At 37.2% G+C, this 12426-nt stretch overlaps 1 protein-coding gene and 1 pseudogene across 4 annotated transcripts in view; one reads left to right on the top strand and one right to left on the bottom strand.

The window, feature by feature from the left end:
• The window catches only part of LOC138155417 (biogenesis of lysosome-related organelles complex 1 subunit 2 pseudogene), a 964561-nt pseudogene that overhangs the window by 38198 nt on the left and 913937 nt on the right, over positions 1–12426 (bottom strand).
• STARD13 (StAR related lipid transfer domain containing 13) overlaps positions 1–12426 on the top strand; it is a 750493-nt gene that overhangs the window by 264199 nt on the left and 473868 nt on the right. For all 4 annotated transcript variants that reach the window (XM_069080650.1, XM_069080653.1, XM_069080652.1 and 1 more), the window contains one exon: positions 8514–8648. In XM_069080650.1, the coding sequence (XP_068936751.1) occupies positions 8514–8648 (135 nt within the window). The remainder of the gene's footprint in view (positions 1–8513; positions 8649–12426) is intronic.

Here is a 12426-nt window from a genome sequence, read left to right as displayed (position 1 = left end):
CCCCCCCCAGCCTGCCCTCCCTTCCATCACCCCTCCTCTCATCCCCTTCCCCCCCTACTCTCCTGGAGGTTGAGATACCCTATTTAGTGTGTATTTCATTCCCTCCTCAAGCCGAATTCAATGGGAATAAGGTTGACCCATTCCCTTTTGCCTTCCTATTCTTCCCCTCCATTGTAAACATTTCCCCTTGCCTCTTCTGTATGAGATAGTTTACCCCATTCTGTCTCTCCCCATCTCCTCTCATTATATTCCTCTCTCACCTCTTAATTTCACCTTTTAAGTCTCATCCCTTCCTGTAAAATTGGTTCTGTGCCCTCTATCTATGTATACCTATAAACATTTATACACACATTCACATATTTATTCATATGCCCATATACCCTTATATGTGTGTGTGTGTGTGTGTGTGTGTATACACATTTCTATTCCCTTCAACTACTGAGAAAAGTTTCATAAGTTACAATTATTGTTTTTCCATGTAGGAATGTTAATAATTCAACTTTGATAAGTTCCTTATGATTTCTTTTCCCTGTTTACCTTCTCATGTTTCTCTTGCTTCTTGTATCTGAATGTCAGATTTTCTGTTCAACTCTGGTTTTTTCAGCAAGAATGCTAGAAAGTCCTCTATTCCACTGAATGACCATATTTTCCCCTGGAACATGATACTCAGTTTTGCTGGGTAGGTGATTCTTGGTTTTAATCCCAGCTCCTTTGACCTCCAGAATATCATATTCCCAGCCCTTCAATCCCTCAGTGTAGAAGCTGCCAGATCCTGGGTTATCCTGATTGTGTTTCCACAATATTCAAATTGTTTCTTCCTGGCTGCTTGTAATATTCTCTCCTTAATCTGGGAATTCCGGAACCTGGCTATAATATTCCTAGGAGTTTTCTTTTTGGGATTTTTTCAAGAGGTGATTGGTGGATTCTTTCAACCTCTATTTTGCCCTCTGGTTCTAAAACATCAGGGCAGTTTTCTTTGAGAACTTCCTGGAGGATGATTTCTAGGTTCTTACTTTGATCATAGCTTTCAGGTAGTCCAATAATTTTTAAATTATCTCTCCTGGATCTATTTTCCAGTTGAGTGGTTTTTCCCATAAGATATTTCACATTGCCTTCTATTCTTTCATTTGTTTGGATCTGTTTGATAGCATCTTGATTTCTCACAAAGTCATTAGCTTCCATTTGCTCCAGTCTAATTCTGAAGCCATGATTCTCCTCATTGAGCTTTTGAGATTCTTTTTCCATCTGGCAAATTTGGCTTTTTAAGGCATTCTTCTCATTGCCTTTTTGAGCCTCTTTTGCCATTTGAGTCAGTCTGTTTTTTAAAGTGTTATTTTCCTCAGTCAGGCTGTTGACTCTCATTTCATCATTTTCTTGCATGGTTCTCATTTCTCTTCCCAATTTTTCCTCCACTTCTCTTATCTGCTTCTTAAGGTCCTCTATGGCCTGTAACCAGATTGAATTTTCCTTTGAAGCTTTTGGTGCAGGAGTTCTGACTTCACTGTCTTTCTCCTATTCCATGCTTTGCTCCTTTTTTGTCCCCAAAATAGGAGTCTAATGTTGGAATCTTCTGTCTGCTTTGTTTCCTTTGCCTGGTCATGTCGCCCCTTAGTCACTTGACCCCTGGGCTTTTTGCCACAGTAGGTCTCTGCCACCAGACAGGGGAGCTTTCATCCCAAACGCTGGGGTTTTCTCAGTTGCCGGAGGTATTAGATGGGTACCCTCTCTGAGGTCTCCACACGCTCTGGCAAGCTGGACATACACCCCAGGACCTCCACCCTAGACTGCAATCCAGATCCAAGCAAGTTAAAGCAAGAGCAATTACCCCTCAGACTGGTGCTTTGTCCCCCTACACTCTGCAGGCCAAGAGCTGAAGCTGCCACTTGGAGCTGGTTGGCTGTGCCGGGCCTCAGCCGGCTTCTCGCCCCGGGGGCAAAAGCCACACATTCCCTCTTACTGATCCCAAAGTCCAGACTTCACTGACCTCTCTCTTTGTCCTTCATATCTGTGTGTTGATAAATCTGGAAATGGCCACAGCTGCTGCTGATCTGGAGTCCCTCCAGGTGGGGCTGGTCAGGCCCGCCCTGGGGCTAAAGCCTCGGGGTGGGGCTGGGCTCAGCTCCCAGAGCACTGTGCTGGCTGATTCCTGCTGGCCTGCTAGGCTGTCCTCAGTGGGAGGTTAGCTTCTCTGTGTCATTTTGTGAGTTCTGCAGCTCCAAAGTTTTTTCAGAGTCCCCTTTTTACATGGATTGGGGAGGGTGGAAGCAGGAGCAGCGGGGAGGTCCTGCTTCTACTCTGCCATCTTGGCTCTGCCCCCTCTTTACACAGTTCTTATCCTGTCTCCATACCTTTGCAATAGCTGTTCTCCATTCCCACAGTGCTCTTCCTCATTACCTCTCCCTCTTAGATTCCCTATTTTATTCAAGACTCAGACTAAATCTTACCTTTTGTTTGAGTCCTTTTCTTGTTTCCCCAGCTATTAGTGCTATCCCCTCTGTGGTTGTCTTCCATCTATTCTATATACATCTTGTATATTCCTAGTTATTTCAATTTTGTTTCCCCCATTAGAATATGAGCCCCTTGAGAGTAGGGACACTTTTTGCTTTTTTTCCCCCCATATTTTTTGTGCTTAGCATAGTGCCTGGTACAGTAGATGATTAATAAATGTTTGTTGACTGACTATTACAGTAACTCAAGAAAAAAATCAAATTCATTTAATTAAATACAGTGACAGGAAAAGCAATAGGAAAGGCATGTCTCTTAAGAGTGTGAGATTTGATAAAAGAAAAAATGAAAAAAAACCTCTATAATAAAACATTACTTTTTCATAGCCTCAACTCTGAAATGTCCTCTTTATTAAACTGGACCATTTTCACATAGAGCTCTTTTTTTCATTTTCAACTAACTTATTGATCTCTCTGTAATGCTCAAGGCTTAGTTTGTAGCCATTTATGATAGTCTCTTTCTTACACAAATAATTCCGAAAACAAACTCTTCTCTGACAAGGATAAAATTAAGCACAAGAAGAAATAGAATCTCATATGCCAAGTTGTTGCTTAATTCTAGAAATAAACTTTGGGTTTTCAATTAAGTGCAATATGTGCCTTAGTTGACCCAAATTAAAACCAAATAGATAAAGCCCTACTTGGAAGCAAGGCAAATAGCAACTCATTATAATGCTGACAGGCTTCCCTTTTCCAGTGCAGCTCACTCAATGGAGGACTTTCAAGTGTGTCAAAAATCATTACCATCGTGGTCACACCTTTAGGTTAAGATAACAGTAACCTCAAAGTACCTTTTAAGCTGTCATTATTTTACCTTAACTCATCCGGCACCCTTGTATGCAATTATGCTAATTTGCTTTCAGACTTTTTAAACTGACATAGATGAATGAAATCTTATAAAATATGACAGTGCCATTCAGCAATAGATAAAGAATCAGAGGATATCCACAAAGGGTTCTCAAAATAAGATTTGCAAATTCTTAACAACTATATGAAAACCTGCTCCAAATCACTAATAAGGAAAGAATAAAAATCAAAATAACTTTTATCATTTACCTCATACCCAGTCAATTGGTAAAGATAACAAAAAGTAGAAGTAATCAGTGTAGTAGGGTCTTCATAATGATTGACATATTGATGGCCTATGGTCAATTGGTCAAATAATTCCAGAAAGCAGTTTTGAATTCTGCTTTTAAAAAATGTGATTAAAATATTCATCCCCTTTGATTAAGAGATTTCAGTGCTAGGCATATACCCCAAACAGCTCAAAGACAGAAATTTCATATATATATATATATATATATATATATATATATATATATATATATATAAAACAAAATATTCATATCATCCCCTGATGGTAACCAAGAGCTAAAACAAAATAGGTTCCTATCCCTTGGGAGTAGCTAAACAAATTGTGGCACTGTAGTGCCAACAAAATATTCATAGCACTGACGATGACTACAAATATGCCTGTACAGTTCTGAATTGCAAAATATAATAGGCTCTCCATATAGAAGACAGCAGCAAAACATTTATTCAGATATCATAAAGCCAAATCCCAACACCAGGAAACTGAATCCATCATAGCAACAAAGAAGTTAAGACATCACAGCACAGCAGGGAGAAATACCATCCTTTAGTCTGCCCACAAACAAACACTCACAAGCCTAGCTATCACAGTAATCATAACTAAAAGAAATTTTACATCAGGTTTCTCTGATAAAGGCCTCATTTCTCAAATGTATAGAGAACTGAGTCAAATTTATAAGAATACAAGTTATTCCCCAATTGATAAATGGTCAAAGGACATGGATAGGCAGTTTTCAGACAAAGAAATCAAAGCTATCTATAGTCATATGAAAAAATGCTCTAAACTACCATTGATTAGAGAAATGTAAATTAAAACAACTCTGAGTTACCACCTCAGACTTATCAGATTGACTAATATGAAAAGAAAGAAAAATGACAAATGTTGGAGGGAATGTGGGAAAATTAGGACACTAATGCACTGTTGGTGGAATTATGAACTGATCCAACCATTCTAGGGGAGCAAATTGGAACTATATTCAAAGAGCTATAAAACTGTGCATACCCTTTGACCCAGCAATACCACTACTAGGTATGAATTCAAAAGAGATCAAAAGAATGTACAAAAATATAGCAGCTCTTTTTGTGGTGGTAAAGAATTTAAAACCGAGAGAATGCCCATAAACTCAGAAATGGTTGAACAAGTGGTATATGATTGTGATGGAATACTATTGTGCTATAAGAAAAGACAAGTAGAAAGCTTTCAGAAAACCTGGAAGGACTTACATGAACTGATGCAAAGTGAAATGAACAGAAGCAGAACAGTGTACACAGTAATACCAATATTGTACAATGAGCAACTGTGCATAACTTAACTATTCTCAGCAATACAGTGATCCAAGACAATTCTGAAGAATTTATGATTAAAAAATGCTGTCCACCTCCAAAGAAGAAACTGAAGGAGTCTGAAAGCAGATAGAAGCATACTTTTCAAAACTGTCTTTATTTTTCTTGGAGGTTTTTCCCTAAGTCTGTATTTTCTTTCACAACATGACTAAAATATGTTTTGCATGACTGCATGTGCATAATCTTTATCAAGTTGCTTACCTTCTCAATAAGAGGGAAGAGGCAAGGGGGAGGGAGAGAATTTGGAGCTCAAATTTTTAAAAAATATTAAAAATGTTTTTCATGTAATTGGAAAAAATAAATTATTTTGAAAGATTGAAAACTTTACCTGTACTATAACTTCTACTAACAACTTAAAGAATTTTGAATGAAATGGTTAATATATAATTTGAGAGGAAGATGCACATTAAAGAATCTAATCATACCTTTGGTTTATATCAAGTTTTTTTGTCAATAACTTTTAATTTTTTATATTTGGGGACATGGTTATCAGCCTGTACTAGAAGCAATTCCATTAAGTTTAAAATAAACTTATTTTTTAGCACATCGGTATTTTATTTACCTTTGTATTATCTACAACACAGATATTTTAATTTTTAAAATTGTTCTTTCATTTATTATATTTACTTATAGAGCTACTTTTTCAATGTGGAAACTTTTTTATTTTTAAGAATATTTTATTTTCCCCAATTATATGTAAAAATAATTTTCAATATTCTTTTTTTAAAGTTTTGAGTTCCAAATTTTATTCCTGCCTCCCTCTTTTCCCTCTCCCTAAGATAATAAGCAATCTGATATAGCTAATAAGTATACAGTCATGTAAAAACATTTCCTTAGTCATTTTGTGTGAGAAGATTTGAACAAAAAAAAAAACAAAGGAAGAAAGAAAATGAAAAATAGTATGCTTCAGTCTGTATTTAGATAACATCAGTTCTTTCTCTGGAGATCGATAGCATTTTTCATCATGGGTCCTTTGGAATTGTCTTGGATCATTGTATTGCTGAGAATAGCTAAGTTGTTTACAATTCTTCATTATATAGTATTGCTATTACTGTGTACAATGTTCTCCTAGTTCTGTTTACTTCACTATGCATCAGTTCATGTAAGTCTTTCCAGGTTTTTCCTAAATTATCCTGCTTGCCATTTTTTAAGATAAACTTTTTCAAGCAAAATATGAAGATACTGAAAGATGATGTTCTTTTATTCCATTCTGATTGTTTATGCTAATAATATTTTATAAAACATTGGTACCCACAATTTTAATTGAATTAACTGCAGTTAGTTGCTTTGGAGTTTTGATGTATCCTACATTTTTCAAGGTCCAGCTCAAGTGCCTCCTCATCTAGGAAGTCTTCCCTGATTCCTCTGCATGAAAATGATCTCTCCCTTCATAAATTACCCATAGTACTTTGTCAGGTTTTCTCCTTTGCCCTTAACACATCCTAGCTGTGTAAAGGGCTTTTCCAACATTAAATTACTATGTAAATGATAGCTATAACCATTATTGTTACTATCATGAATCATTCTTATTTGTGTACATATTAGAGCCATAGTTTGTAGGCATTTTCAGAACTTGTTCGATGTCATTTTTAAACTTTGTGTCCCTATCACATCACAATCCCTACATAGCATAGAAATGATTAATAAATATCCCCCTTCACTAATCAATATTTGTCTAATTGAATTAGCCAAAAACAATTCTATATTTGACCTTCCAACAAAATTTTCCTTCTAGTGCCTTGCCATAGAATGTGTCTTGAACCTGGATGGTCTGGAGCTGGATAAATCAAGTGCTGTTCACAAAGCACTAAGTGCAGTGCCTGGTACCTAGGAGGCACTATATAAATGCTTATTCCCTTCCCCCCTTCCCTCTCATTCACATGCTAGGAAACCAAATGTTAGGGAGCCCAAGGTTACAGAGCTATTAAAGGTAAGAGGTGGGAGGATGTGTGTCTGTCAGCTGAAGACTGCTCTAGCAAAGTCCTGATGTCTCTAATTGCTCTCAATCAGAGCAGTTCAAGGAGAATTTCTTCTAAAGTGTAGATAAGTTGTGATCTGCATTGATGAAGGAAATATCCACATTCAAATTTACACTGCCAGGGCGGCTAGGTGGCACAGTGAATAGAGCACCGACCCTGGAGTGAGGAGGACCTGAGTTCAAATCCGGCCTCAGACATGTAACACAAAACTAGCCATGTGACTTTGGGCGAGACACTTAACCCCAATTGCCCTGCCTTCCCCCCTCCAAAAAAGAAAATTAAAAAAAAATTAACCAAAAAAAAAAAAAACAAATTTACATTGCTGCATGCATATACTGTACATTTAAGCCAAAATTACCCATCAGCTATTCTTTCTACACATCTTATTTCCTGCTGCCATGCCCCTCCTCACTTCTGCCTCTTGGAATCCTTAACTTCCTTTGAGTTTCAAGTGCCACTTCCTATATGAGGCCAGAATGTTGGACTTGGAGACAAGAAGACTTGAGTTCAAATCCCTCCTCAGACACTTACTAACTACATGACCCTGGGCAGGTCATTACCCTTTCTTAATCTTAATTTTATTATCTGTAAAATAGGGGTAATAATACCACCTACCTCACGGAGTTATTGAGAGTATCAAATGAAATAACAAGTAAAATGTTTTGAAAACCTGTAAGTGTTATATAAATGCCAGCCATTATTACTGTTATTGCTCTCAGAAATTAGCTTTGGGGGCGGCTAGGTGGCGCAGTGAGTAAGGCACTGGCCCTGGAGTCGGGAGGACCCGAATTAGGTTCCGGCCTGAGACACTTAACACCCACACAAAAATACTAGCCATGTAACCTTGGGCAAGTTACTTAACCCCAATTGCCCTCCAAAAGGCAAAAAAAAAAAAAAAAGGAATTAGCTTTGAATTTACCTTGTATGTATGTACATATATAAAATAGCTTACATTCATACAGTGTTAATCATATGCCAGACACTGTGCTAAATGCTTTACAATTATTATCTCATTTGATCTTCAGAACAAATAATAATCCTCATAACAAATAGCAGGTTGAATTTGAACTCAGATTTTCCTGATTCCAAGCCTCTATCCACTTTGCTACCTTGCTACCTTTGAAGGAAGGGACTATTACCTTTGTGTCTTTGTATGCTCACCCAGCACAATGTCCATTGCATAATAGATGCTTAATAATTGCTTGTTGAATTAAATTGAATTAAAAAATTGTGGGTCTTATAAATTTGAAGTCTGTATCTTAACCAATATTTTTCAATACATAAAGGAGCTCTAATTACACTGGTAGAACTACAACAATGTAGGCTGAAGTCTCTCACTAACTCAGTAGGTGTTTGTGTGACTGAACATTTCATCTTCCTGAAGCCACTTACCAACCTTTGTTAGACTGATCCCAGGATAACATTCACTCTCAGTTGCTGCCCCCACACTCAAAGTCCTTCTAGCTGTTAGGACCTATTTTCAACAAGGCATGATCACTTCCTGGCCATTATTAGAAATAGGACTGTAATGTAAGGTATTTAACAAAAATGCTTACAATATTTTGGGTTTTTTTCTCTCTCTCTTCCTAAACAGAGTTCTAAAAAAGTGGAAAGTGTCCGTAATAAAGATCATCAGAGCAAGGGAATTTGTAGAAATAAGAAGGAAAGTGCCCAGGATCTAAATTTTGTGCCAAAACCATTGCCAACTGGAGCACGACCAAAGACAAAAGTAAGTGGCTGTATTACAGAATATTCTTTCTAATGTACTGAGCACCATCAAAGCAATGTTATTTATCGTGGGGAAGAAATAACAGTGTGTATGCTTCATTAGTTTTGCTTTCAATTAACTATATCACAGGCCCTGGCGATGTTTTTTTGTTATGGCAAGCATATGTGGGTATGTGTAAAGAAAAATTAATTCTTAACACAAAGAGAAAAGGGGAAAAAGTACAGTATGTGATTGTTGTCTTATTCACGAGGCAATGGCTAGTCTATTATAGTGAAGGGAGAGATATCAGCTGCTGTATGTAATCAGTTAACTCTTGACTCTCAGTAGTTATCCCCAGAGTCCATTCAGTAGTTTCATACTACCCACAGCTGTTCCTCTGTGGATTTTCTACAGTTGAACAGTACAATCCACACTGCTTAGAGTCCCTGGACAGAGACATCTGGTATGGGAGAAACCAGATCCACCAGCCACCATCTGCTGCATAGAAATTTCCTATATTTGCCTCACTCTCTGCCTTCTCTTTTCCAAGTGAAATCATTCCCTTTCTTTTATCTTGTTTACATGCTACTTAATAAGGATTGAAGAGCATTGTATCAGAACCATCCTTATCCATCTAATTTTCCAAACTTGTGGTCATTTCTGTGATGATTGAAACCACTAAATCCATTCTAAGTGCCTCACAATCCTTGTTGATTATGAAGCCCCTAAGTAGAACCTTATAAGTTTGAACCAGTTTGGATTATAGAGAGAAGCTTGCTTTGTGAAATAATGATTTAGTAGAACAATATCATGGATCTTGTGAGGCATCCTTTTATCAATTCCTTTTAATATTATATTAGCTTAAAAATCAATATTTTATTATTGACCAGTATTGAAATTGTGATCTGCTAAAAACCCTGAGATTTTTCTTTTGTACTTGCACTTGACCAGTCATTCCTGCCCTGTCTCCTAGACATCATTGCATACATCTCTACCATCTTTCTCTATTGAGTTTTATCTTGTTTTTTGACAGGCAAATTCAGTAACTTTTCATGAAATGAAACTTAATTCCTAAATTCTTAGATATTCTGATAGAATGTAAGTTCCTGGGGCAGCCAGGTAGCACAGCAAGTAAGAGCACCAGCCCCAGTGTCAGGATGACCTGGGGATCAATCCCGGCTCAGATACTTAGCACCACACCCAGAAATAACTGTCTGTAACCTTAGTTACTTAACCCCAATTGCTTTAAAAAAAAAAAAGAATGTAAGTTCCTTGAGGGCAGGGACTGCTTTGTTTTGCATTGTGCTTAGCACTTAGAACACACTTAATAAGTGTTTATTGTTTGATTGAGGTCTTAGCAAACTTAGTTAAGGTAATGTCATTCCAAGATTTAATCACCATCTTTTTATTTCCATTAGACAAACTGACTTGTGGGAAGAGCATCATTCAAAGTTTTATTTGTTTTTTACTTATAGTCAATATATTTTTCTCTCTACTTATCTGATTTCCTATATGTCTCAATTTAAAAAAAAAAGAGTTTTGAAGCATTTATCTAGATATCCTAATTATTTTAGAATAGACCTCCTCTCCCTTCCACACCCTCAATGCTCTTTCTTTTGTAACAAAGAACATTTAAGCAAAACCAGCTGACAAAGTGACCATTTCTAAAAACATATGTTTGAACCCATGTCCCCAGCAGAAGGAGGAAGGTACATCTTCTCAGACCTTCTACAGCCCCAAGCTCTTGCCATATGCTGGCACTAACTTGATTATTGCATTTGTCTTTTTGTCTCATCTAAAGGGTCTTTAGTTCATCAGTTGTATTGAAACTAGTCTGACTCCATATGGGCTTCAGTTCCATCAAATGTAAAGTAAGGGAGCTGAAGTGGATGGCTTCCAAGGTCCCTTCCAGCTAGGGCTCCACATGGGCTGATGTTCCTATGATCCAATGATAGCACATTTTTTTCTATACACTTTTTTCTACTTGAGTTTGTGCATCTTTGGACTTACACAAACTCCTTAAAAGAGATGCCAATGAGAGTTACAAGTAAAGAAAATGGGCAGACAAAAAAAGTACTACTTGTGTTTGGCAAAGATCCACTGCAAAACGCCATTTTGGTTTCTTGATGACATGTGCAGTTGTGTCAAGTTGGTATCTCTGAGATGGGCATAAGAAATTCACTTCTTTCTGATCTCATCTATTTGGTCAAGATGTTCCTAAACTAAAAACAAAATACTTATGGAAAATCATATCACACTTACACACATACACACACACACAAAAGCAGTAGAAGTTCCTCTCTGCTCCTCCAAATGTCAAAGCTACTTATAAATATCAAAACCAAGATATAAATTCATCTTTTCTTCCTTCATCACATCTACCCATATCACATTTGTCATCTAGTAGACCTCTTAGTCTTTACAACTTCATTTTCAAACTATTTCTCACCGGATTAGTATGATTCAGAATATGCCCAGGATATGAAGTTTTGTTAGAAGCTTGCTTAAGCCTTTTTGGAACTCATTCCACTAAAAAATATCAAGTGGTTTAAGTGCCTACAGGTTCCAAACCACTTACTTTCCAAATTCTATAATTTAAAAATGGAAAAGTGGCCACAGCTTAGCTTTCCTGTAGTCTTATGCTATTCTTAAAAAGACTGCCCATGTAGCTAATGAGCAGCAACAAGACAGATTGTTCATGTTCAAAATGAAAATGTTACAAATTTAGTTAGGTTTTATGACATCTTGGCCTCATTGAGTCTCAGTTTTGCTAAAAGAATTTTGAGATTAAGCCCCAAGGGCAAACATCTTAAGTAAATATGACTTGGGTTCTAAAAACAGACAGACAGGGTCTTTCATTGCTTTCTAATAAAGAGAAAAGGAGTGTATGTGTTCAGAGAGTGGGGATGGTAGCATGTAAGGGTAGGTAGGGAATGGACCTCTGATTTGACTAGTATAAGAAACTCTCAGATGAAGAAGCTCCTTATATCAATGTATGTTGGTAGTTTTTCTCCATCTATAGTTTTAAAGAGTTGTCTAAAGCAGTGCTCCTTAAACCCCTTATGGGGTCACGAAAAATTTAGCAATAGTAAAAGGTTTCTCAATGGGCAACAACCAAAAATTAATTCAAAATCAAATCCAAAGTGTTTCTGGCAGCACTTGTATGTTTTGCATCTAGCAATTTCACTGCAGTCTTAGTTCTGAACACAAAGCAAGCATACTTTACACTGTGCATGCCCTTAAGCCATGCAACACCAATTAACACCAAAAACAGGATAGCACCTAAATAACAACAATACCTAAACAGGAAAAGGAGTCTGGAGTGGGAAAAGTTTAAGAAGCCCTGGTCTAAAGCATGGAGGTGTCAAATGACAGTCACTATATATCAGAGGCAGAGCCTGAACTCAGGTCTTCATACATCCAAGACTGCCTCTCTAACCACTATATAGCACTGCCTTTCTAATGACCTCTAATAGAAACTGACAGTTTAGCTCTGTAAGGACGAGGTGGGATGAATGGTGGATAATAGAAATCCCCTAGCACAGACTCCCAGGGCACTCCTCAGTTTAAGGGGAGGTGAGGGTGGGAGAACCTATTTCTACTGATTTTTTTTAAAGATTAACAATAAAAGTTTAAAAGGAAAAAAAAGTCATTATCTTTACCTTTGATGTCCTAGCCCCATACTCATTGCATCTTAAGGGACTGTAATTTATTGAAGAGGCATTTGGGACCTATTTTCGCTACTGTTCTAATGGTGTTGTAAATTCTTATGACTCTATTTTGTAGGGAGCTCTTAATT

The sequence above is a fragment of the Petaurus breviceps genome, unplaced genomic scaffold (assembly GCF_028583685.1).
Source record: "Petaurus breviceps papuanus isolate PSGF00001 unplaced genomic scaffold, PetGlider_PUasm1.0 91133, whole genome shotgun sequence".
Lineage (NCBI taxonomy): Eukaryota > Metazoa > Chordata > Mammalia > Diprotodontia > Petauridae > Petaurus > Petaurus breviceps.
Note: the sequence above shows the minus strand (reverse complement) of the source record. Positions and strands in the feature narration are given on the sequence as shown.